General features: G+C 36.7%; 2 protein-coding genes across 2 annotated transcripts in view; one reads left to right on the top strand and one right to left on the bottom strand.

Moving 5' to 3' along the window:
• The window catches only part of Cog5 (component of oligomeric golgi complex 5), a 253,334-nt gene that overhangs the window by 68,829 nt on the left and 157,932 nt on the right, over nucleotides 1-26,573 (top strand). The gene's annotated exons all lie outside the window — the stretch shown is intronic.
• On the bottom strand, nucleotides 347-6,227 carry Gpr22 (G protein-coupled receptor 22). The gene is made up of 3 exons (XM_005343873.2): nucleotides 5,819-6,227; nucleotides 3,877-4,892; nucleotides 347-2,410 (listed from the first exon to the last, which is right to left on the bottom strand). Exons 2-3 carry the CDS (start codon nucleotides 3,960-3,962, stop codon nucleotides 1,087-1,089), a joined length of 1,410 nt encoding a protein of 469 aa, XP_005343930.1. The 5' UTR covers nucleotides 3,963-4,892; nucleotides 5,819-6,227; the 3' UTR covers nucleotides 347-1,086.

Here is a 26,573-nt window from a genome sequence, read left to right as displayed (position 1 = left end):
TCTACCACAGGTGACTAGGAAGGAACATTGTATAAATTCTACCACAGGTCACTAGGAAGGAACATTGTATAAATTCTACTACACATAAGTTGCAATGAATCTAAAATTAGAAACAGCTGCCTTTGTTAGGCTTTTCTACAGTTGACAGGAAGGAGCTTCTCTTTGCTCTGCTCAGTCTTCCCTATTACGTGGTTAATTTCTGTTATACAAAAAATGATAGAGTTGTTATTAAATTAAAAATTATTTTATTGCAGTTTTTAAAACCAGTATTTCCTCATAACCTAGAATATTTGGTGTAGAATCAGGCAAAATGAGGGTGAAGGAACAAGGCTGGTGTTAATGTAGCTTTCTTCCCTCCCTTTATTGTTGGTTCATTTGTATTACAGGCATATCATCCTTGTAATAGAATTCAATCTTTTTATATAATAAGCTTGAACTAGAAAAATTTCCCTAATTTTGTGTGCATATACAGAATTGATTTATTAATTGGTTCATGGTTTTAAAATACTAATATAGTCTATGGTTGCCCACATAAGTGTTATATATAAGAAAGAATAAGGTTTATATATAGTTCATTATTTTTGTTAAAATATAATAACAAGTTTATCATAACAGAAATATAACATAGTGGTACAGAAAATCTTCCCTTGATTGTTCTGATTATAATTTTTGTGTTAAATTTTATGCAACTTCTCATATAAATATATCTAGGTTGTGGCTTAGAAATAATAGGTTTCATACATTTAAAAATGTAGATACCTGTGTCAGTTACATTTTAAAGTTATACACTGTTTTAAGGCTATGTATTTATTCTTTAGAAAATATGACTTACATGAGTATCTTCTGATGGACATAATATTGACAATATACACATGATATTACTTTTAACAAACTGCCATGCAACAAATACATTAAATAATGAAGAAATTGAGTATATATGACCTAATCTAATTGACATTCACATTGAAAATTTACAACATAACCAATACTGAGAATGTTTTTCTCTTACATTTGGCAGTAATCAGTTTTTACAATTTAAATTTAAAACTCTTCTGAATGTAGATTTGGTGAAGCTTAGACTTCTCCCTAGTCTGTGACAACCTGAGGTACTAAACATTTCTCCCTTATTTCACTGTCCTCATAGGTAACCTTTTTATTTCTCTTAGGATCTATCCATGAGTTGTGTATTACAGCATTGTTAGGCATGGGATCAGCTTCAACTATGGAAACAACTCGTTTTTTCATTTTGCTTTTTAAGACCTTTTGAAATTTTTGTCTGGTGAATGCATACAAGAGAGGGTGGAATATAGTGGTTCCATAAGCCATGACTAGAAAACACAATCTTAATTTTACTAAAAGGTCACTTGGGCCTAAACATAAAATTGTGGTATTTAAAACAGAAATTGGTGTCCAACAGAGAAGAAATGTAGAAATAATCAATAAAGACATCTTGAAGACTCTTTTCTGCCGTTCTCGTCGTTCCCGGTGGCGCTTCACAGCGCGCCGGAGGGCGATTATGACAGAGACTGAAGTTCTCACACCAAAAACCACGTTTCTCCCACCACTGCTCTGTGACATGTCTGTGGTCTCGTGTGTGGTTAGAGAGATTGTCTTTTTCTTCCGAACTTTCTTCTTCTGCCCTGTTGAGAATCTGGTGCCTATTCGAATGTTAAGAGCCTGAAGTATCTTGGTGTATGTGATGAGCATCACTACAACTGTGAAGAAGAAGATGGGGATCTGAACCAGAAGGTGATAATACATCCCCAGCTCAGTGTAGTACTCACTTGTGCTGACACACAGCAGTGTCTTGTTTTCCCACGCGTTTCCACTTTGAAGACTGAAAAAATTTACTTCAATGAAGGGAATCAGGAATGAGAAGAAAGAAAAAATCCAAATGGATGTCATTAGCATTACAGCTCTGCCCATTGTCAGAATTCTGTTTGCAGGTTTTACAGAGATGTCGTATCTGTCCAGAGTGATAGCAAAAACGTTGATTGCTGTCGAAACACTTGCAAAGGAAACACAGGCTTCATGGAAACAGCAGATGAGAGCAGTGTTACTCTCCAGTGAGAGCAGAAGGATCACTATAGTTAGAGGAATACATCCCACACAGATTATTACATCAAGTACATGGAGATTCATTGTAATAATGTTACTGACTGAGTTGATTAAGTTGGATTTCATGCAGTAAAGTACCAATACAGTAAGGTTGCTGCCAAGTCCCAGCACAATTTCTAACATGAGAAATCCAGTGAGAGACACTTGAAAGCTTAATGGGTATGATAGTGGTTGGTACATATTGGCGTCGATGCCCTCAATGTCATCTCGCACTGTAATGTTTGATTCAGACTGCATGTTGATTCCCAGAACAGGAGAAAAACACATTCTTTTGGAACAGTTGGTGTTTCCCCTGAAAAACAAAATAGAATTTTTGATATTTGGCAGTTTATGTGACATATAAGACCTGGTATTCTTTGTAAACAAAAATATCTTTTTATCATGTACTTAGTTTAATTTTTAATTTTGTAAGCTATTGATGCAAAATGTAGAATTGGGAAACATCAAGCCTGCATTGATTTTGGTGTTTTCTCTTTTTGAAGAGATAACCATATGGGGATCATTTCTCTGTTGTGCAGAATTACTATTCATACTACAAGGGTTTACTTCATTGGAAATAACTAAGGTTTTATTTTTAAAGAAATTATGCGTCTGAATAAGAGCACTACTTAGTGTGAAAAAGTAATTTTGGTCGAATGGTTTAAGATTTCACTTAAACAGTGCTATGAGTGGATAGAAGGTAAATGCTATTTTCATGTGCTTTAGCACGGTGACTGTGGGTGCAGCTACTCCTCAGATTTAAAGTAAGAATAGTGGCACACGCACCAGTTCGTCTCCATCGCACGCTGTCTTAACCACTCCAATGTGGACATTGAGGTCATTTCTCAAAGAGGCAACCGATGGGAATTTTGTACATCATGTAAATATGCCCACTACATTTTTACAGTAGACTTTAAGAAATTGGAAAAAAGACAGTATGCTAAAGTAAAAAGCAACAAGCTTAGTAAAAAGCTTTCCTATGGCTGATGTGTTTTGCGACCACACCATCTGGTGTGCTGTAGAAAGAGGAAATTGAAATTTGATACATAGTAAGAAGTAGATGATTTTGAAATGGTTTTATTAATGTATTATTTTGTTTAATTTGTGAGGTAAAAATTGAAATTCCAAAGAATATTCTGACATCCATTTTTTGAGGATGCTTTTAACTTTCACTTTACCTGTGAGACATTTGGTTCGCATCAGACAGTGAATAATTTTGAAGAAAAATTCTGAAGTGAACATTCATTCAAATAAGTATTTTGGGAGTTTAGAGTCATTTATAAAAATTGTATCTGATTTTTTCTGAGAGGTCTACACTGAACAGCTTAAAGTTAAAATTCAGCTTAGAACATGAATTTATACATGCAAGTATATTTCACATCTCAGGTATAGCAATTAAACTACAAAATATTCCAACCTGAAGTATAAAACCTAATAACTTTCAAAATTCATAATGACATTTTAATTGATGTTACCTTTGACAACTTTAGGCTTGTTATTTTAGGGCACTATTTCAGAAACATGACAACATTAATTTCATTTGAGCCATAAAGGGTATTACTAGGCACATATTTATTCATATAAAATGGGTTAGCTTACTGAAATCCTATAAAAATGGAAAATGTTAAGAGTGCCAAGTTTTCTGAACTGACAGACTGAACTCCAGGTCTTTGTTTTGTCACATCGCACTTATAATTAATAAAGCAGGATGACAAGTACGAGCACTGAAAGAAACCAATTTATTTCCTCCCATGGTCGTGCATGCATCTTCTGACCTACCTGTTTGCTGTTGCCTTATGGGCCTTTTGGCTCACCATGGTAGTTTTCCACAAATTGATACATGATGTCATTGACAATTTTGACATGAATTTTTTCCCTGATAACAGTGTGTTTTATTTCATGTCTTGCAGGAATTCATTCTTTTGTTATTTGAGTACTTCAGCTGTACAAATTGTGAGATTTAGTTGGCTGATGGATTTCTAAAGAACAGCACACAATTTTCGTGGTTTTTTTTTCCTCCTCAGAAAGTCATGGACAAATGAAACTTCATCAAATGATAGAAATTACACTTCCTTTTTGAAAGAATATAGGTTGTGTCTCTTTGTTTTCCAGAGTATGTGAAAACAGAAAAGGAAACATAATGTCTCTAGCTTCTAAAATGCATTTAGATATCCATTTGTTTGCAGTCTGTTTCTGCAGCAGTTCTCATTATTTCAAAATGATTTCTTGATCACATAATTTGCTTTATATTATAAATCCAGTACATGCTCTTTTGATAAAAACCATCTGCTATTTAATTTGGTTTGTTCTCATTAGAAGAGGATACATAATTGGTCATAAAGCTCAGATGGAAAACTCTATTAGTCAAATCAATTGCTGTGAATATCTGGATAGTACAGAAAACACTTGCTAAAGCTTCGTTTGCTTACTGATATGTCATGCTGTTTTCCCTTTGAAGGTTTTGCTTCACGGGTTCCTGCAGAATCCAATAGTGTCCATAATTCTGCTGTGTTAAAGTGCTAGATCTTCCCTTTTAAAACATTTTCCCGTGGTCTTTAGGCTTTTACAATTCTATTTTTTTTTCCTTTTCGTGGTTATTCTGTGTAGCATCTTCACGGGATGCTGTCAGCTTGTTACGTTCCAGCCAAGCTAATCCGAGGCATTAACTCCTTAGCTCCTTAAAAGTCCTGTGTTACAAGAATATCTAGCAGTTTGTGGTTCAGAGAGCTAGAGAGCTTCTCAGGCAGTTGCGTTCTTCATATCGTCAGTTGTATATATGGGATTAGTTGTGGGCCCTTGTGAAAAAGGTGAAAAAGATTAAGAAATAGGATTCCTAATAATTTTGAATTAAGTACAAGTTACTTTAATTAAAAAATTAAAACCATCTAGAATTTGTTCTCAAAATAAGCAAAGTGTATTGCAGTAGGCATAGCTATAGTCATAAAATGAAGTTTCTTAAAATAAAATTCCCTTTTCATAATAAAGATGGCATATATAACCCTATTTAGCAGCAGAGTGAGCATTAAAACATAGTCATGAGAAAGACTGAAATCTTAAACTATTTTTCTTCTCTTTTAGAAGCTAAGTTGAATATTTAGAGATTATGAACAGTTAGTATTTACTAAACAGACTGCCATTACCCCCGGTAATAAATTTAACATGTCCTGCATGCTGGGAAATATTGCAGCTTGCTTAGTTATTAGCACATGGCTTGAACTTTTAACTCATTAAAACAGATTCTGTGATAAGACACTATAAATCTCTTTTTATGATATGCTCATGTGGGTGAAATGTAAACAGTAGTAAAAAATCTTAAGTGCAAATTAATAATTTTCAGTGAACATGCCTGATCACAGTCTTAACATAAAACAGCTAAATAGTAAGCTAGCTTTTTATAAGAAATATAAACCTTTTTTTAGCACTTGAGAAATGGTATACTAGTGACATTAAAAATATTTGGTATATCCAAAATGACTTAAGAGCTAATGTCTTTGGAGTAAATTATAGACATCAGAATAGTTTTTGATTTAACAGTACACCATAAAAATTACATTTAAAATATATCACATCTTAATAGAAGTAAATTAAAAAATTTCCTGTTTACCAGTAAGTATAGGAAAACAAGCAAACTTAAAAATTTAGGCTAAAAATTCCAAAGTAATTTTACCCCATTCTGCTGCTTCAAAAGCAGCTGTCCACTATAATAAGGAACACATCTTACCTCTGCTAAAGATTTGACCACTTCTTGTTGTAGCTGAAGCATTTCCAGTTTTGATTGTTTCATTTTGTTCATTTGTTAGTAGAGGGCTCAGGGAAGAGGGTCATAAAAACCTCTCCAGAATGACCTTAATGAGAATGTGTCTGTCCTGTGCCATTGTTTCAGCAGTCCGCTAATGTATAGAACGGGCAACAGTACGGCTTCTCGGCTGCAGTCCCTCACTCTTCCTACTGTGGAGTCAATAGGCATCTGAAAATACGTAATGAAAGTAATTCAGCATACTGAAGGCTTCTTGTCTCCAGGCAGCCTTTAGAGCCAGTCTTTCTGAAAAGGAACGCTGCTTTTCAGAGGAGAGTCTGCTCTGAGCAGCTTTTGCAGAGTGACAGCCTACCTTGTCGCTTCTCCCCACTGCAGAGAGATGCAGTGCATTCACTAATTTTGATTGGCCAGTTGTGTTGGTTTAAACTGCTTCCTATGTATGGAAGGGCTCCCCCCACACCCCACTTTATATAAGGATGCTGTTTAAAAGGCTAAGTTTTTAAGTGATTGTTTGTTGCTCTTAAATGGAATATGAGCAAATTGGTCTTTTTAAAAATGTGTATTTTGCTCTGATTCATTGATTCCCCAGTGCCAAACACAAGAAAGTAGGGTTGTTTTTTTTTTTTTTTATGTGTATATGTGTAAGAGAGCGGGTTACAGAGTAAAAAATGTTGCATTTTAAGGCTGGCTAACTGGATTTGATTATTTTAGTAGTTGTGTGTGCTTTGGGTTGAGGTTCTTTGTTCTACAGATAGAAAGTCCTGCATCTTTACAGTGAAACAGGTTTGATTTCAACTAGTCTATTTGTATTCAAGTCATCTCTTTGTATTTCACATTGTGACCATCTCATCGTTTTGTGTCATCTTGACTTCAGTATTCATTCACTCAGGTATTCCTTCATTTCATTCATTTGTTCATATTATAATCACATGGACTTAAGGTGGTTATAGCATAAAACATTTGTAAATATTCCATTGCTTGCATGGTGGTGGAGCATAAATATGAGTAATTTGTTTCAGTTTGGGGAATGGTAATCTCAGTCCTCACCTGTGCTTATATTTTTGTGTAATAACCATTTGCTATTAATATTTGATCTCACTGGGCTATTCCTATTTTTGAAATGAACATCTTTCTTAAACATTGTGTATGGTGATTGCTAATACTGCTGGTAAATGTGTATGGTAAAGGAAAAGGTGAGGTCCTCATAGGCTATACAGCTAAGCTATTGTAAAATGATTGTAAAGAAACAAAAGAATGTATAAAAACAAAATATATTCATTTAAAATTAAATTTCTATGTCTTGTGGGTACTTTTAAATGTATTTCTATTCTTGTTAGTGAGGATACATACTTTTTTTAGATGTATATATTCAGATATATGTTGTGATTAGGTTCTTTTTAGATTACACTTATGTGTGTATGTGTGTGCCTGCCATGTACACATGTCATGGTTAGAGGGCACCTCTCAGGAATTGGTTCTTTCCTCCCATCAGACGGGTTAGGTTGTCAGGCTTGGCAGTGAGCAATGTTACCCACTGAGTCAAAGAGGAACACATTGCTGATGGCTGTACTATTAATGTATTAATCATTACCTATTTTCAATATTTTAGAAATAGTCTTGAGTTTTCAAAATGTATCCTAGATTTTTTTTTTAAATTTTGTTATTATAGAAGCTGGCAGTGTTCGCACACACCCTTAATCCCAGCACTCAGGGAGACAGAGACTGGTGGATATCTGTAAATTTAAGGCCAACTGGTCTACAAAGCGATTTCCAGGACAGCCAGAGCTGTTGTTATACAGAGAAACCCTGTCTTGGGGGAAAAAAAAAGTGGAGTGTGGTGGGTTGAGGATTAGCTCAATGATAGAGTGCTTAAGGCCCTGGGTTTTGTCTTCAGCTCCAAGCAGGGGGGCAGGGGGTGGGGGTGGGGAACAACAGAAATATATCATTATAATTAATTTTTTACAATTTTGAAAAGTAATATGATTTTTTATAATCTTTGATGGTCAGTGGTCAAGCTTTGCTGGTGAATAGTTGATAAGTACATAAGGTTTGAATTGCATTTCTTTAGAAATTGAAAGTAATGTGGACGTTTTGTTGTGTATTGTGAAAAATTTCTGTATAGCTTTGTATTGTAAGATTTTGGTAATGCTAAAAATGAAAATGTTGTGCTATTTATTATTCATGCAATTTTCAAAGTTATGGAAAAAGATCTTGTTAGAGTGCCAGATATGTTAAAGACAGATGATAAAAAATATTATTTTAAAGTAAAAACTAAAGTCAGAGGGAACATTTTAGCATCAGCTGAGAATTATGATTGGAATATAGAAACTATTAACATAATAAAAAATCTATATAGTGTTTCCGTGCCAGAGAGTTGTTTGCTTAGGTTTATTATCAAAATATCTTGATTAAGTAGAAGAAACAAAGGCAAAGAGAGATCTGTTGGCTTGCCGAAGTCTGGGTATGTTGTACCAGTTCATTAGAGCCCTGTAAGCCACTGTTTGAGCTAATGGGCCTTTCTCCTTGGAATTATAAAAGTATATGCCTTTAACACTGGTTGACCTTAGTTCACTCTCTAATTCAAACAACAGTATAGCGTTGGTTTTTGTTGTTGTTGAAGGATATTTCTGTGCTTCTCTTCTCTCTTAATGGGATAACTTTTCTAAGTTATAGTCAGATTATTTTGAGGCACAAAATCTGAATTTTTTTGTAAGTAGTAATTGTAGCATAAAAGCTCAAGTTTGGACATTTCTGTGCATTCCCTGTACAACTGAGCTGTTTTTAAAGATACATGAGAAGCCACAAATAGCAGTTTTTAAAATACAATACTTAGTCTAATATTTTTTGCATTATTGAAGCCACAAATTTGTTTAGTACTTGTATGTTTCTAAAATTTTCACAAAGGAATTTAAAACCCTCCAGTTTTTACTAATAAACTAATAACAGTAGTAATGGATATTAGATTAAGAATCAGGTTAAAAAACTGGGTGTAATGGTACATACCTTTAATCCCAGCAAAGGCAGGTTGGGTTTCTGAGTTCAAGTTTAGCCTGGTCTACAGAGTGAGTTCCAAGACAGCCAGGGCTACACAGGGAAACCCTATTTGTAAGAAAATAAGATCATATTATTTTTATGAAAAATTGCATATCAACTTACATTTTAGAATTTATGAAGATTCTTGTTTCCATGGCATCAGGTTTTTTTTTCACACTTATGCACTTAATACAAGTATTCATATAAGCTACTAATTTGGAAAGATGCTACAGCTGGTGATTTATTTTTTTATAGGTAAAAGTTTCTTTTTTATTTTTTTTAACTTTTATTCTTTGTGGATGCCACGTGATGCATTCTGATCCCACCTACCTCCCTGTCCACTTGCATCCACCCTCTGCCCTTGCAACCTAACCCCCCACTAGCCCCCCCCCCACAAAAAAAAACTCAAAAGAAAATCCAAACAAAACAAAGAAGCAAACAGAATAAAAACGAAAAACAACAAAAAGAATTTTATTATGGAAGCTGTAGTGTAGTCCTTTAATTCACTCATCTTTACTTGCCAGGGTTTGTCATATGTCCCCAGTCTGGCTGGAGGCCTCTGATTTCTGCTGCAGTATCACTAATGGGCTCTCACTGGAGCTGGTCTTGGTATCCTGTTATTGTCCTGTTTCGGAAAATCCTGCTGTTTTGAATCTGTAGGTTCGCCCCCTTCACATGCTCCAACAGTTCATAGATATTGGGGTGGACCAGCTCATAGCCCTGGTTCTGGGTCTGGGTTGTAACTGGTTGGTCAGCCTGCCAGCTTTCCCTCATAGTTACTGTCTGGGTGAGCTCTCCATCATTGCCTCGACTAGCTAACCTAGTGCAACCTACAACAGCTGATGATTTAAATAAAGTTTTATATTATAAAGTAATTTCATGGGTTGGTTCTTTTTGCCTTATAAACTGGGTGTACAGTTTGCCTTTCCTAATGATAATTGAGCAGCATATGGGAATCTAACCTCCAAATACAGGTCAAAATTGTTTTCCAGAGCAGGCGGATCTCTGTGAATTCGAGACCATCCTGGTCTACAAGAGCTAGTTCCAGGACAGGCTCCAAAACTACAGAGAAACCCTGTCTTGAAAAACAAAAAAAAACAAAAACAAAAAAAAACAACAAAAAAACCAAAAAAAATTGTTTTCCAGAACTTATGTTTTTCTTCTAGTTATAAATATTCTTATTGTATATTCTTAATTCCTAAAAGTTTGTGGCTAGTTCTGATATACTTTTCATGAGTTTGTAAGTAAAAAATTCAGCTTAGTGAAATATTTTAATTATCCGTATTTGGGGGGAAAGTATATATGTAAAGGGAATTTCTATCCCAGAAAATCACTCTTGAAGCTCTATTACTCCAGAAAGAGTGCTTTCCCAAAGAATACTTAACATTGTCAACTCTGTTTCTGATACTGGAGCTCAGGGAAGAATGGAATTTTCTATTTCAAGCCAATTCAGAAATTTCATTTGACTTCTCAGTTTTAATTCTTACACATCAAATACTTTGTTAGGACAGTAGAAACGGACCATCCTCTGCGATGTCAGTCCAGGAAGGAGTGGCCAGGGCTGTGCCAATAGTTTAATTCATTACCTGTAAGAACAAGTAAAAACTATATCCATGCCTCTTTGTATCTCTTAAATATAGGCTGGGTGTGCTGTTGCATGCCAGTAATCCTTGTACCTCAAAGGTAGCTGTCAGATAACCAAGGCTCACTTCCATTACTTAGTGACACGATAAATCTGAGACCAGCTAGGGCTACGTATGACCCCATTTACACAGGTTTTGTTGATGACTATAGTATTTTTTTTAATTTATTAATTTTATGTCTATGGGAGTTTTGTCTTCCTGTGTGTCTGTATACAGTGTGTGTTTAGTGTTCACAAAGAGCAGAAGATGTTGGATTTAGCGCTTGGACAGGCGCTACAGACAGTTGTTAGCTGCCATGGAGGTACTGGGAATGAGCCCATGAGCCATCTCTCTAACCCTATTTATTATTGTAGACAGAGTTATACAGACAGGTGCTTGTTGTTTCCCATTGGTTTTTCTTTTCTGTTGCTTTATTTACATAATTTACTTACTTAAGATATTTATTATACAGTATCAAAACCATTTCCACCTTGAAGCTGTCAGTTTGATCAGCTGTATTATATGTTTAACAAAACTATATCAGGTTTTGTTTTCTGTGTGACATAACTAAATGGTTGCCTATGGTGCAGATGTCTTATTGTTGCTCTCAGAAAGGTGCCATTCTTTGTGTCTAGAGTTGGAAGGTGGGAAATCCTCTTGTAGGCTGTCATTCTACTACAGGTTCAGGAACATGCATTATCCTCCTTTACAGATATATGTTCAGTTGCTGCTGCTTTCTCATATCTGAATGGAGATATTACCTTAATAAAGTCCTGTTAGTATTTGGATTGTTGCTGTGGAGAATCATTAACGTCATTGGCATAGTGTCTGTGTTATTTTTCTCATGCTCACTTGTGGTTTATCACTTTTCTTTAGTTCTTTGTGTATACATCATGTGCATATTTTTCTAGATTTGTACATTATTATTACATTTTAATGCTATCAAAGCAATACCTAATTAAAATATTCCAATTGCTTATTGCTAGGGTATATGACAGCAGTCAGTTTTTGTTCATTGATCTTTGTGGAGGTTCGAATAAAAATGGCCCTATAGGCACATAGGGAATGGCACTACTAGGAGGTGTGGCCTTGTTGTAGGAAGTAAGTCACTGGGGGTGGGCTTTGAGGTTTCAGATGCTCAGGCCCGGCCCAGTATCACTCTCTGTCTTCCTGTTTTCTGCTGGTCCTGATGTAGGCTTTTTCTCCAGCACCATGTCTGTCTACATGCTGGCGCTGTTTCCTGCCATGAGGGTCGTGAACTGTAAGCTAGACTGAAGTAAATGTTATCCTTTTATAATAGTTGCCATGGTCATGCTGTCTTTTCCTAGCAATAGAAACCCTAGCTAAGACAATCTTGTATCCTACAAGTCTACTAGATTCATATGTTAATCTTAGAGCTTTTGAAATGAATTACATAGACTTTTTTGTATATAGACAATAATGTCTGTACACAGAGATATCGTTTGCTTCTCCCAGAAACATACATGTTATATTTATTTATTTTCTCAGCATCTCTGATTTTAGATTGGATAGGAGTATATTTGGCAGCTGTCTGTCATGAGTCTTGAGCATCTCTGAATCTTCTTGCTGAATTTGACAAGAATGCAAGCTCTGACTGTTCTTTATCTGGTCTCTTTCCCAGGGATGTTCTCCCTTGAGGGGTGAAGTAATGACTCCCCAGACAAAGAACAGATGGATAGATTTGCTCTGCTTGTTCTGAAAACGATCCATTTCCAACTTTGGTCTTCTTCAGCTGTGATAGAATCCCACATCATTCTAGAGCCCGTGGTAGAGGGCCATGTAGTTTTTATATCACATACCTTCTGTTTGTGTCTGTGAAATAGTAGCAGACTAGCATCGTGGCTTATAACCAGACTGGACTGTATCCCAGAACCTTTACAATTTCTGATATTTTTGGTCCAAGGACATGATATTGGCAAAGGTAATGCTTTGTGCTATTTTGCCTGTTTAAGGTAGAACAGTTGTCAAGAGTAAGTCTTCAAAGCTTCTGCTCTACCTGCTAGTGAATTTAGTGGAAGATGCAGTGGATAAAGCTACTGGAATGATGCTTTGGCTGTTGTTCATTTTCTAGACTGGGAGGAAGGGAAAGTGTGAGTTCATGCGTGAGACAGCAAGCTGCAGGGACACAGGGCAGTGTGGTGTAGCCATTGAATCAAGAGCTACAGTGAAAGGTGGCAATAGTGAGGACACAGATCTGAGTAGACTTGTATGTGTTACATTCATCTGTTGAGCAGTCACCATGAGACTTGGGTGTAGATAAAAAAGGGTTTCATATTGCTGCAGGTGTTCCTTGTGCCTGCATTCTGAGGTTTCCTTCTTTCCTTTTACTTCAAACTCAGCTGCCTAGGTAAAATCCAGGTGAGAGGAGCCTCCTGAAGAGGAAAGAATATACTCTTGTTGCTGGAGACAGAGATGTCTGTCAATTTGTGCAGACTTTGTGGGGGAAAGCTCAGTTGCAAGGAGGAGACACTGAGTTAGGCTAGAGCTGCAGCAGGAGGCACGGGGTTGGGGTAGAGGAGGGAGAATGTATCACCTGGTATGAGGAGCCAAAGCGAAAGAAAAGCCTTCCCATGCCAGAGTTCTCCCTTGCAAGTCTTCCACTCATCAATCCCTGGACCAGAGAATAATGTAGCCTCTTAGAGGCTCTGACTATAGTTGCTCTGTTTGTTCAATGTCTTGTTCTGTGATTTGCAGGCAAGTAGCAACTGCTCAAATTCAAAGAAGCTGAAGTATGGCTGGGGCCTCAGGACCTACCCATTGCTCTTATTCTGTTATTCTGACAGCCCTGCTGGATAAATATTTAATGCTGTGATTTTGGTGTCCTTGTGTAGATAGTATGGATACTTTCAGATTTTAAAGGTGACTCACAGTAGTGGTTTACTACATGTCAAGAAGTATTTACAAAAGCCCAATAGAAAGGAGAGTAATCACAGCTAGTTCAAAAGCCTAGTGGCTCCTGGAGAACCCAGTCTATTTCCCAGTACAGCAGTGCTGATGTGGGATGTCCTGTATATGTGATTCTTTTATTAGTTGATGAATAAAGCTTTTTCAGCCAATAGCTTAGCAGAGTGAATCCGGGTGGGAAATATGAACACACACACACACACACACACACAGAGAGAGAGAGAGAGAGAGAGAGAGAGAGAGAGAGAGAGAGAGAGAGAGGAGAGAGAGAGAGAGAGAGAGAGAGAGAGAGAGAGAGAGAGAGAGAGAGAAGGCAGAGTCAAAGAGACGCTATGTAGCTGCTGAAGGAGGCAGATGCCATTTAGCTGCCCAAGAAGCAAGAAGTAACAAACAACAAGCCTCATGCTAAAATACAAAATAATAGAAATGGGTTAATTTAAGATATAAGAGCCAGCTAGAAATATGCCTGAGCTGTTGGCTAAACAGTATTGTAATTAATATAGTTTCTGTGTGATTATTTGGGTCTGGCGACCAGGAAACCAACAAGCAGTCTCTGTGTTTACACAGTGCCACCGGCCTGACCCAGCTACCAAGTGCACCTCCCCCACTCTCTCCTTGCCTCCTCCCTCCCTTCCCACCCTTTTCCTTCTCTCAAAATTTTTATGCTGTACTGGGGATTGAACATAAACCTCATCATACTAGGCTAGTATCATTGAGCAATGAATTATAAAATTCTCTTTATTTGAGATAGTTTTATTATGCTGTCACACTGGCTTTTAATGCCTATCTCTGAAGTACTAAACTTAAACTATTTCCTCATTAGTTTTGTTCGTTCCTGTGCTAAAATTTGAAGCAGGCTGTAACATGAGGACCTGCTTGTTGTTGGGGTTTCTGTCCCTCCTGGTCCCCGCAATCATTAAGTCTCAAAGAAATCACACAGAGGTCTTTATTAGTTATAAACTGATTGGCCTAGTAGCTCAGACTTCTTATTCTTATAACTTACATTAACCAATTATTCTTGTCTGTACTAGCCACATGGCTTGGTACCTTATTCCAGCTGGTGGGAATGCAAACTTGTGCAACCACTTTGGAAATCAGTGTGGTGGTTTCTCAGGAAATTCGGGATCCACCTACCTCAGGATCCAGCAATACCACTCTTGGGAATATACCCAAGATATGCCCAATCATACTACAAAAGCATTTGTTCAGCTATGTTCATAGCAGCATTATTTGTAATAGCAAGAACCTGGAAACAACCTAGATGCCCCTCAATGGAAGAATGGATAAAGAAAGTGAGGAATATATACACATTAGTAGTAGTAGTAGTACTCAGCGTTAAAAAACAATGACATCTTGAATTTTGCATACAAATGGATGACAATAGAAAACACTATCCTGAGTGAGATAACCCAGAACCAAAAAGATGAATATGGTATGTACTCACTCATTTGTGGATTCTAGCCATAAACCAAGGTCATTAAGCCCATAGTTCACAAGCACAGAGAAGCCAAATAACAAGCTGAACCCAAGGAAAACCATATATAGATCCTCCTGGAAATTGGAAGCAAACAAGATTGCAGGGCAAATAATTTCCTTGAGACGTTAATCTATGAAAACAAGTTGCCATAAAGATAGTTTGGTTTATAATGCCTGCAGTTTGCAAATTTCTAATTCTGCCTGGGTCAGTTATTACACTTGATATGACATCATGTCCATATGTGCATGTGTAGTGAAATTTGGAAATGGGAGTTTTCACTATCCATAGTAGCTTTCAGTTGTGAACGTGTTCTGTGTTTCAGTTTGATGACTGAAGGGTTATCCCTCATCCTGCCCCACCCCCAGTCACATCTCCACTTCCTTTCCTTAGGTCTGTGAGCTTTTCAGTTGTGTTCACAGAGAGTTGCTACCCATCTCTCAGGGTTTCTGTGTCCCTATGCTCACATCAGAGTTGGTGGAAATGATTCACGATGCACTTTGTGCTGGTACTGTATCTTCCAATGCCTGCTGGCCCTTCCTAAGCTTAGCCTGTGTGAGGTGCGTTCATGGACTGTGTCCTTGCTCTTTGTGACTGTGTGGTGAAGAAGGACTTGCTGATGGGTATGATTGCTTTTGCATATGTATCCTCCATGGATTCTTATATTCCTGTTAGCACACACTCACTTAGCCTTTGGTAAATTAATAAACATGTTACCTAAATAGTCTTCCTGGTGTCTGCTTTTAACTTTTCTGGGTACTCAGTTGCTCCTGTCCAATGTGTCCCTCAAGCCAACCGTCTTTTCTGAGGATCTGGGCTGATTGGTTCTCTGACTCTTGCTGCCTGACAATTCTGAGAAAGGTTTGTATCTGTAGAGAGCTTATCTTTGTGTTGTCATGAATGTGAACTGTGTCATTCCCAGTTCTCTCCATCCCATTTGGAAACTGGAGTAACACCTACTGGGATTTCATTTGGGTTTGTATGGAATCTATAGATCTTTATGGTGGCTCTTCTGACCCATTGATGCTTATGTCTCTAACTTTGCATTGGTCACCTTTCATATCTCACAGAATGGTTTTTACAGTTCTCGTGGATGTCAGGTGAAATTCTGAATTCCAGTTTTTTTTCATATTACTCTTTAGAGCATTTGGCTTCTGTTATCAGAAATGTATATTACATTTTTTGAATAGCCTTTCCCATTTACTGAAAACTCTCTTTTTCCTTATTTAATTTATAAACATAGAAAACTTGACAGATTGAGTTTTGAATGTTGAACTAACCAGGTATTTCTGAGGTATGCCCTACTTGGTCATGGTAGAGTATTCTTTTTGATATTTTATGATTTTATTTGAGATTATTTTGATACTCTTTTGCCTGTCTGTTCATGAGGCACTTCTTTTATCAGCTTCGATTTTCCCCCTTAGTATGTGATCAATACTACATTATCATTGCAAACTTGGATATGTTTTATTTTATATCACTTATTTCAGCGTGTTTTCTCACAGAACTTAATCTGTATATCAAGCTGACCTCAAACTCTCAAAGATCCACCTGCTTCTGCATACTGATTTCTGGGATTAAAGACATGAGCCACACTCCTGGCAAACATGCTTATATGTCTATTAGCTCTTTCATGAGGACTTGTTTTTAGTGAAGGTGGAGTTGTGAAGTCCCCAACTATGATTGCCGATTTGTTGTTTTCTTTTTTCACTTTTCCCAGCTTTAGCTTCATGTGTCTGTATATAGAATGTTCACATTTAGAGTTGTTATCATACAAATGTTTTATCCCTAGTAGAAATCCTGGTGTTAGTTTCAGGTTTGTTCTGTGTGGTTTGCAATACTTATAAATGTATTATCTGTGTACCTTTAAGGTATTTTTTCATAGACACTAATGACTTTTTTCCTTTTTAAAGTCTTCTGATTTTTTTTTATGAATTATAATGTAATGCAGGCAGATTTAATGTAATTGTCACACGATTAGACTAGTTTTCTCCTTTTTATTCTGTTTATACTATGTAATTTTCCCTTTCCTGCCTTTTTTGGGGATTAAGTAATTTTTTAGCTTTTCTTTTTTATTCTCTATTAGCACACTAACTTTATCATTTAGTTTTCTTTGGTGATTAGTTTAAAATTTAATGATGTAGATCTTAACTTACCACCATTTAATTACCATATATTGTATATAATATTAGAACCTTAGCACATATAATATCTGTTGATTCATACCATCTTTTATGCTGCTTATTTTACTTACGTTGTAAGAACTTAAAAATATTTCATTGCTATTTTTGCTTAACCAGTCATTTTTTAAACAATTCTTAACTTTTTTGTTTGTTTGTTTGGTTGGTTGGTTTATTTTTTTCAAGGCAGGGTTTCTTCTCTGGGTAGCCCTGGCTGTCCTGGAACTCACTCTGTAGATCAGGCTGGCCTCAAACTCAGAGATTTGCCTGCCTCTGCCTCCTGAGTGCTGAGATTAAAGACATACACCACTACTGCCAGGACTGATTTCTTTAAATACTTAAATATTTACAGTTTCTGTCTCTTTTCATGTCTTTTTGTGCAGAAGAGACTAGTGTGGGTATTATTTTCATTCTGAAAGAATAAAACTTTTTTGTAGCAAAGGATTGTTGGAAATAAATTCTACTTTATCTGAAATATATTCCTTGAGTTTTCATTGTGTTTTGCTTGATGTAAGGTCTGTACTAACTTTTTTGCTTAGGTGGTATTTAATTTCTGATATCTGTGGTGTCATTATTCTTTGTTTCTTCTTTCTGTTATCTGTCTTTCCCCTGTGGATCCTTCTAAGTGTTCATTTTGCTTTATTGTTTTTGTAGTTCATTATGATGTGCTTTGTTGTTTATTATTGCTGATTTTGGATTATTGCTGTTCTTGAATATGTGCTTTTGATGTAGTTATTATTGCTGATGCTAGACTTTTTAAAAAGTCAAATTAAAAATATTTTGTATCTTCACTCTTTAAATACTTTTAAAGCTCTGGTATTGTCTTGCATAGCACCGAACCATTTTTTTTTTTTTTTGAGGAAGGAAGGATCAGTTTGGGTACTTTTACTTCTGGATCTGGACATATGGATCTTCTGTTTACAGAGTTTAATGTGTTGCTAAAATCTCGTATTAATTATTCAGTTTGAATATTTACTTTTCAGCACAAGAAATTTATCCAATTTCTCTTCCTCTTTCTGTCTCTGTAATTCTTCAGCCCCCTTCACCATTTTAAAAAGATTTTTTTATGTGTATGCATGTTTTTTCTGCACATATATATGTGTGCCATGTGTGTGCAGAATCCACAGAGGCCAGACAAGGGCATCAGCTCTCCTAGAACAAGTTGCAGACAGTTGTGAGTTGCTGTGTGAGTCCTGGGAACTATACCTGAGTCCTTTACAAGAGCAGCAAGTGCACCTCACTTCTGAGCAGTTTCTCCAGCTCCTCCCCATCTAACTTTTTGAGGGAGGATCTCACTGAACCTGGAACTCACTGATTTGTCAAGACTGGGTAGCAGTGAGCTCCATGAACCCACATGTCTCTGCCTCCCTCATTTTGGAAGTACCGATAATTGCCACCATGCCTGGTTTTTATGTGCGTACTGGGGATCCAAACTGGGTTCCTCATGCTTCCAGGGAAAGCACTTAACTCATTGAGCCTTTTTCTTATTCCTTAATAAATTTTTATAGTTCATCTATTGTGTTCTTTTTTCCTTTATGAACTAATTGTTTTATATATATATATATATCTTAATATCTTTCTCTCCTAATTATTTCATGTTTTGCATATTGATATTTCTGATAATGTTTTGATGGATATTGGTCTTTGTTCTAATTCCATTATACTATGAATGGAATTTTGTCTTATTGTATTGAATGTTATACTTTGTCAGTCAGATACCTCCCTGATAGTAGACTTCCTGATGATTCTTTGCCTAGCCTTTCTGAATCTCTTTGTATGGATTTATAATTTCATAGTCACTGAATACTTAAGAGGCCCTATATAGGAATTCATGAAACTATGTATTCCCCCCTCCCAAAAGAAGTACCATATAATTTTCTGGAAGTTTCTTTAAAAGTTTCTTTTTCTGTTTAACCTAGTCATAGAATTCCATCTCTCCTAACTTTCCTTAAACCTGTCTCGTAAACTCATTGTACTCATCATATCTGCTGGGGTTTTCTCTTACATGATAGTTTCCCTAAGTATGTTTGGCATTAAACTGGGTAATTATGTCATAAAGCTCATTCATTGTCAGGTGTGGTGGTGCAAATATCCAATGGGATCATCCACTGGAGCATGGTCAGCTGACCAGGGTTCACATCCTTAAAGACAATGAATGGTCAACTGTTAATAGGTCCTTGGTTAGAGGTATGGGTTTATATTGTGTGAGATAAAACACAAAACATTTTTACTCATCCCAGAAAGGGGGCCTATGACAGACCACAATATGGAGGCCACCAAAGTTCTACATGGTGAACCAATGAATTTTATTGGAGTTACTTATAGGACTATAAGAGTATATATAAACAACTGTATGAGTAAAGGGTTACATACAGACATGAAATGATTCAAAGACAGTTGCATCATCAAAGCCATCCCTATGTTAATGAAAGTTCCCCAAAACTGGAAACCTTGAACATACTACACAGCCAGGTGGTTCACTTGATCTGAGCTTCTTCTAGGCATTTCAGCTAGTCTTTGTTTCTTCCAGGTAGCTGGGCTGCTTAGTCTTCACATTTTGGTTCATCTGAGTTTATCTAAGCAGTCTTCATTGCTTATGCACTCTTGGAGAGGGATGGATTTAGTGAATCTGTTATATTTCAGAGACTTCTTGAAGGTATTTTGAGTTGTTTACTTCCTGTCTTAATGAAGCTTTCCTGCAGCATAAAATTTTGCCTTCCCCTTAAACAGTGATTCTCACCTTGTAGGTCACATATCAGTTATCCCGCATTTTAGATATTTACATTACGATTCGTAACAGCAAAATTAATTGAGAAGTAGCAATGAAATAATTTTGGGGTCTCCACAACATGAGGAAATGTTTTAAGGGGCCGTGTTATTAGGAGGGTTGAGAACCACTGCCCTATGACAACCTGTTGTTCACCTCCTTATAAACATTCTCTCCTAAAATATCCTGTTTTTCCACTTTCTGTTTACTCTCTTTCTTAAGTTTCCTTCTAAGATGGAAGGTTTAATTCTGGGCAAAAACTTATATGCAACTGCTTGTGTGTGTCTCCTTCACCCATGCTGGAAGATTTACTGGCTCAATCTTCTGTAAGTAACCACAGCTGCTATGAGTTCCTGAGCCATTTTTGACCATGAATATTCTTATACCTCTACTACCCTATTAAAGAAAAGATCATGATCATGACTGGAGAAAAAAAGTCACACCTACATATCTGTACAGGTTTATGTCTTTTCAAGTTTATTCCTTTTAACTGCTAGTAAATTTACTCTTCTGCCTCCCAAGTGCTGGGATTAAAGGCGTGCACCACCACTGCCCGGCTCCCATCTTTAACTTCTGTGTCAATCAGAGATAAATGCATATTTTTTTATTTTAAACCCAGACGTCCTCCTATTCCTGCCTGCCTTGTTCGTTGTGCTCTCGCATATTTTATCTTTACCACCATACTACTGTAGTCTGTCAAAGATGTACAGAGATCTCACTTCCTGTTGATGTAAATTTTGTATCTATGCCACCCAAAATTGATGATTTTCATAAAAAACCACAACTCTTTGTCTGAAATATTTTTAATTGAGTTTAATTGCAAAGTAGAAAAACAAGCTTTAAAGTTTAATAAAGATTAGGACTATCAAGTGTTTCTATGATCAAGTTTTTATACTTATTTTTATGTGTATTTTGGCAGTTTTTCCTCTTCATAATGTTTTCCTCATTGACAGTGTGTAAAAACTAATGAATTAGGACTTGTTAAGTAAAAATAGTCAGAAATAGGAAGTAAACTTACTAAAAGGCAAAATGTCAAGAATAGGCTTTTTCTTATATTTTTAATTTTGGGTATTAGACTAGATATAGGCAGTGCTGCAGGCGTCACCTCACCTCTACTGTTGTGCTTCTCTTCCACACAGCCTTCAACACAGCCATTGCCCCAACGTAGCACTGCTTTATCTTCTTGTTGTATTGATGATTTGGTTTGTCTTGGAGAATAAAACAAAAAATTATTATTTTTTGTTATTATAGAGTTTAAAAAAGCTATCAATTGAACTAAGTAGCAGTGGCTTCTTAAGAATAATTTTTATACTTAGAAACATGAAAGCCAACAGGTCTTTTAAATACAGATGAATTATTTACATATTTTATATGTATATATATATACATATAAAATCTTAAAGAATAAGATTACTTATGAAGGCTAAAGATACTTGAAAAAAACTACATGTTCTTACAACAATTTGTTCCATTCTTTTTTTCCTGTAACACAGTTATTCCTCCCCCGCTCCCCACACAACAGATTTGTACTGTAAGAATAGCATCATGGTGCAGCCTGTAGCTCCCAGAGGTAAAACACACAGTACTAAATTTCCATCTGTAGATTTTAGTTTTCATATTTCATGTTATTTCCTGACTTAAAGTAAAATTTGAAATGAATTTAAGCTTTCAAGGACTAAATTTCTGTTGGCTTTTCTTAAGAAGTTACATAGTATACTAGTTAGTTACTCTGTAGTTGGGTTAGACATTTTGTTACATGCAATTAATCATCAATTATTTCCATTTAACCATATTCACCATCACTTGGAAGTTACTTTGTGTCTTAAATTTTAATTGCTTACTTTTATCTTACTTGGTTAGCTTTAAAATGATTGTTAACTCTTATTACATGTATGCACTCCGGGCAAGCCTGGAACTTCCTTTGGAGACCAACTTGATCTCTGCCTCTGCGTAGGCGTGCTGAGATTAAGAGATGCTACTACCATCACTCACAAGACTACCATCAAGTTCAATATAAATAGTGGTGTCAATTATTTCAGATTGTTGAATCAAAAAGCTCATAGCAGGGATATTTCAGTTAACATTATAAAATATAATTGGTGCACTGTCTTTAGAAAGCTGAACAGAACCTTGTTACCTGAGGAAATTACTCTGTGAAAACATTAGGTAATTTAATGTTGAAAGTTTTGACTAATTATAACTTGTCTTAGAAGATCCTTAATTTGTAGTGGTTTATTTTCTATGCCAAGAACATGGAACACATTTGGTGTTACTGATGTTTAGGAAATGGAGTCATTTAGATAATGGGTGAATATAACCCTGCTTGTTGGTCTCTCTTAATTTTCTCGAGTCCTCAGGTTCTATATATAGTAACTCCCAAGACTCATATAAAAGTGGGAGAATTCTTGCACTTCCTAACGCCTAAGTTTTTATGAATATTATATTACTAGAAGGTATTTATGTCTTACTTTCAGCTGTAGTTTTTACTCACTTTCATGTGGGAATGTGACGTTGTCTAGGACATTATTGTAAGTGATAGAAAATCACTCTAGGGTGTCTGTCTGTGTGGCCAGACCTTTAACCACTATTTAGTACATTCTTTGTCTCCTTGTTTGTAAGGTACTAGGGGAACAAGGAAAATAATGAGTTTGTAGTTCAGTTAGACTAACTTACCATGATGTCTGCAGTGGGCATTCTTTTGGACCATCAACCAGCTCCCAAATCAAGACACAGATGCTTATTATTAATTATGAATGCCTGGCCTTTTATTATGCGTGTCCCACTTGATATTACAATTTATTTTTAACATGTTTCTATTCATCTACATTGTGACTTAGCTTTTTACCTTTCTTTCCTTCTGTATGTCCTACTCTATGTTTTGCTGACTGGAGGCTGCCTGACCCTGGGCGTCTCTCTCTCTCTCTCTCTCTCTCTCTCTCTCTCTCTCTCTTTTCCCCCTCTCTTTCTTCTTTGTTCTCTCTCATTCTCTTCTCTTTCTGTCCTGTAGACAGTTTTTTTTTGGGGGGGGGATTGTTAAATCACAAAAAAAATGACATGGAGACATATTGTTAGTTATGAAAGCTTGGTCAATAGCTTAGGCTTGTTTTTTTGTGTTTTTTTTTTGTTTTTTTTTTCCTTAGGCTTGTTTTAACTAACACTTATAACTTATACTAACCCATTTCTATTTATCTATGTGATGTGGCTTTACTTCTCCTCCTACATGCCTGTTCCCTCTCTGTCCACTGATGACTTCTAACATCTCTGTTCTTCTTCCCAGCCTCGTCTGTGCCTGGAAATCCTGCTTAGCTAATGGCCGTTCTGCGTTTTATTAAACCATTAACAGTGACACATCTTCATGATGTACAAAAACATTATTCTACAACATTTCCCTCTTTTTGCCTAAAGAAGAAAGGTTGTAAGTTCAACAAAGTTAGACAATATACAACAAGAACAATTATCAAGTAAGGATAATTTTTTATAATACTGGATTTACAGTATCCAGTTCATTTGTATTTGGCAAATTCAGAGAAAATACTCTATTATTAATCCTATCTTGGTAAGTCCAAAGTTTTATACTTAATTTACCTTCTGTCTTAACTAATTGTTTAGTCTTCAACTTCATCAAGGAGCATGGCAGGATATAATATTACCTGAGTAAGCAAGAAGTGCAGTGCAAGCACCACTCCTAAAGCATACAAATGAAAGGACAGTCAACCAAGGCTCCTCTAAAATGTTGGGGCATCCATCTTTGGCCTATAAGCCTATAACGTCTTGCAGACCTTTATGTGAAGCAGGAAATTTGAAGGACTCTCCCATCTTGTTTTGGCAAAGTTCAGCAGTTGCTTTCTTTTGTATCCTCCATAATATCTGGCAGAGCTTTCTATGAAGCAAGGATTATGAAGGACTGTCCTCCTCTGTTTTGGCAAAGTTCAACAGTCTTTTACTTTGAGTCTACTTTGTATTGCATATAGTCAGTAGTCAAGGCAAGATCTGTTTTTTGCTCAAATGCCTACCTTTACCACAATAAAAGCAAACTCCATATGGAAGTTCTTCAGTGCCCATCATCCTTTCTGAATTAAATTGGTGTTGGAAGGAGCAGATGTGTCTCACTGTTATGAAAAACCTTAGGTCATTCAACATCTTAAATACCATATTCTATAGGTCTTTGAAGTGTTTGAAGATCACTTGTTTATCTAAAATATATCCCTGTATGACCTTGAAAACATACCTAACATGACTACAAGTTTGATTATTATAGATGCCTAACTACTAACCTGCATTTTATATCTTATATTTTTAAATTAGCTGCATATGCACAATACCCCAAACAAGAATAGAAACACGCACTTAGTATAACATAATAACTTTAAATTTTATCAATATACAAATAAGTGTACCAACTAAAATGTTTGAGAGTAATGATTGTTCAAAAGTAGTCTCAATAATCTAACCTTTTATCTCATCATTTTTGTATTTTCCCTCTTTTGTTCTTAAGAAAGAGATCTCTGAATCTAATATCCTTTGTTTTTTTCCTGACCATGATCAATAACAATTTGTAGCCAAGCCCCCTAAACAATGACAAACATCCATATCCCACCACCACATGATCAAAAACAACAACAAAACCTACCCATTCTACTTCTTGAGAATGTGGACATTGTGTTCTCTAGACTGCTTCATGTTGTCTGGGGGTGCTGGCATCTTTTGGGGACCCTGATAAAATTAGTATAATTGTCAAGTCTTGTCTAAAGCAGTCTGTGAGTCAGCCAGCAGTCTTGCAGTTGTTCTGGATGCAGAACTCTGAGATAACTGCAAGAGGCACTCTGAGAGACTAGATGACTGGGCCACCTGTTTTCATTGGTATATGGTCCCTTTGCTCTGAAAATACACACATTTTAAAGGTAGCATACATATTTGCACTAACACAAATATGGACTGTGTGTTGTACACAAGTCACCAAAGATGATTTTTTTTTGTTGTTTTATGTTTGAGCAGGTGAAATATATATCACCTGTCTTATAGTTTTTCTATGTTTATTTCTTTATGTCTGTAGACAGGATTTTCAGGGGATCTTTCCCTGATCAAATCTGATCTCTGTCAACCTTGAGTGAATCCACAGCCTACTGTTTCCTCTGGAAACAAAAACATAACCTCTTCCCCAATGCAACAAAAATACTTGCCTTCAGAATGGCTTTTTCTATGACTGTCTATACCCAATTTTTTCAAGCGTACACACATTTTTAAACATAGTGTAACCTGTTTAGAGGTCCTCCCCACCCCATCTGGATGTGGTGTTCTCTAATCTCATGAGGCAGATCGTAAGATGCTATGCCAGCTGCCAGCATGGCTCAGCTTTGTTCATGGTGCTGGTAGATGGCTCCAACCTGCAGACACTCTCTGTAGCTGAGCCTGTCTGAGAGACTGTGGTCACCACAAAGCCTTCTCAGGCCGTATGTGGATATATGTGCCCCATATGTAGTTGGATAATTTTTGGGGCTGACAGTTTACAAAAAATAACTTGGAGACTTACTAATTATGAACACTCAGCTGATAGCTTAGACTTCTTTCTAACTAACTCTTCTAACTTAAATTAACCCATTTCTATTCATCTACATATTGCCATGTGACTTGTGGCTTTACCTCTTCTCCTGAATATCTGTTCCCTTTCTTTTCAATGGTTTCTCCTCATGTCTCCGCCCTTTTCCCCAATAGAAGCAGTTGGGTTTAGAGAAAAGTATGGCTGACTTGGCAGAATGAATGGCTTACCACTTACCCTGAGTTCCAGTCCTTACTAGAAGTTGTTTTGTGAGGGATGATAGAGTGTCACTTGGGATGTGATTGATTTTAGGTATGCATTGGACACCTAAGCTCTAGTACTGACCTGTATCTGAGGATTTGGAGTCCAGTAAAAAATAGAAGAGAAGAGACAGATTTGAAAGTTGTTTCATATAGGTGGGAATTGAATATGCAGCATATGAAATTCATTCTTCTTCTTCTTTTTTTTTTTTTTCGAGACAGAGTTTCTCTGTGGCTTTGGAGCCTGTCCTGGAACTAGCTCTTGTTAGACCAGGCTGGTCTCGAACTCACAGAGATCCGCCTGCCTCTGCCTCCCGAGTGCTGGGATTAAAGGCATGCGCCACCACTGCCCGGCTGAAATTCATTCTTCTAAGGAGGTGAAAGCGGTGATCTTTTTGAGCAGCTGTAGTACTCAGTGAATGAGTTCAGGGAGAGATGGCAGAGACCTACAGAGGGTAGTAGCTAGGAAGGTTGGAAAGCCATGGCTTTCATGTGATAGAAGCCAAGAGAAAATGATGGTTAGTCTTGCCATATGTTGTGAGATACCAAAGAAAATAAGAATTGTAAAGTAGGCTTAGGATTTAGGAAATGAGTATTCTCTTTTTTTGAATCTCAGCAAAACAGCACCAGAAATAAAGTGCTCACACAAGCACTGGGTCAGGGCACAAACACCAGAAATAAGGTGCTTACACGAGCCATAGGATCAGGGGGATGAGGGTACATGCACCAGAAATAAGGTGCTTACACGAGCCATAGGATCAGGGGGATAAGGGTACATGCACCAGAAATAAGGTGCTCGCACAAGCCCTAGGATCAGGGGGATCAGTGTACATGCACCAGAAATAAGGTGCTCACACAGGCACTGTGGTCAGGGTACATTCACCAGAAATAAGGTGCTCACACAAGTCGTAGGATCAGGGGG

This window comes from Microtus ochrogaster, chromosome 1 (assembly GCF_000317375.1).
Source record: "Microtus ochrogaster isolate Prairie Vole_2 chromosome 1, MicOch1.0, whole genome shotgun sequence".
Lineage (NCBI taxonomy): Eukaryota > Metazoa > Chordata > Mammalia > Rodentia > Cricetidae > Microtus > Microtus ochrogaster.
Note: the sequence above shows the minus strand (reverse complement) of the source record. Positions and strands in the feature narration are given on the sequence as shown.

Bases quoted from the DNA above. Each gene is read 5' to 3' on its own strand.
- Gpr22 (XM_005343873.2), bottom strand. From the start codon at position 3,962: ATGTCAAAATTGTCAATGACATCATGTATCAATTTGTGGAAAACTACC. The intron at 2,411-3,876 runs GTAGGTCAGAAG...TTTGTTTTTCAG, and splicing joins CATAAGGCAACAGCAAACAG to GGGAAACACCAACTGTTCCA.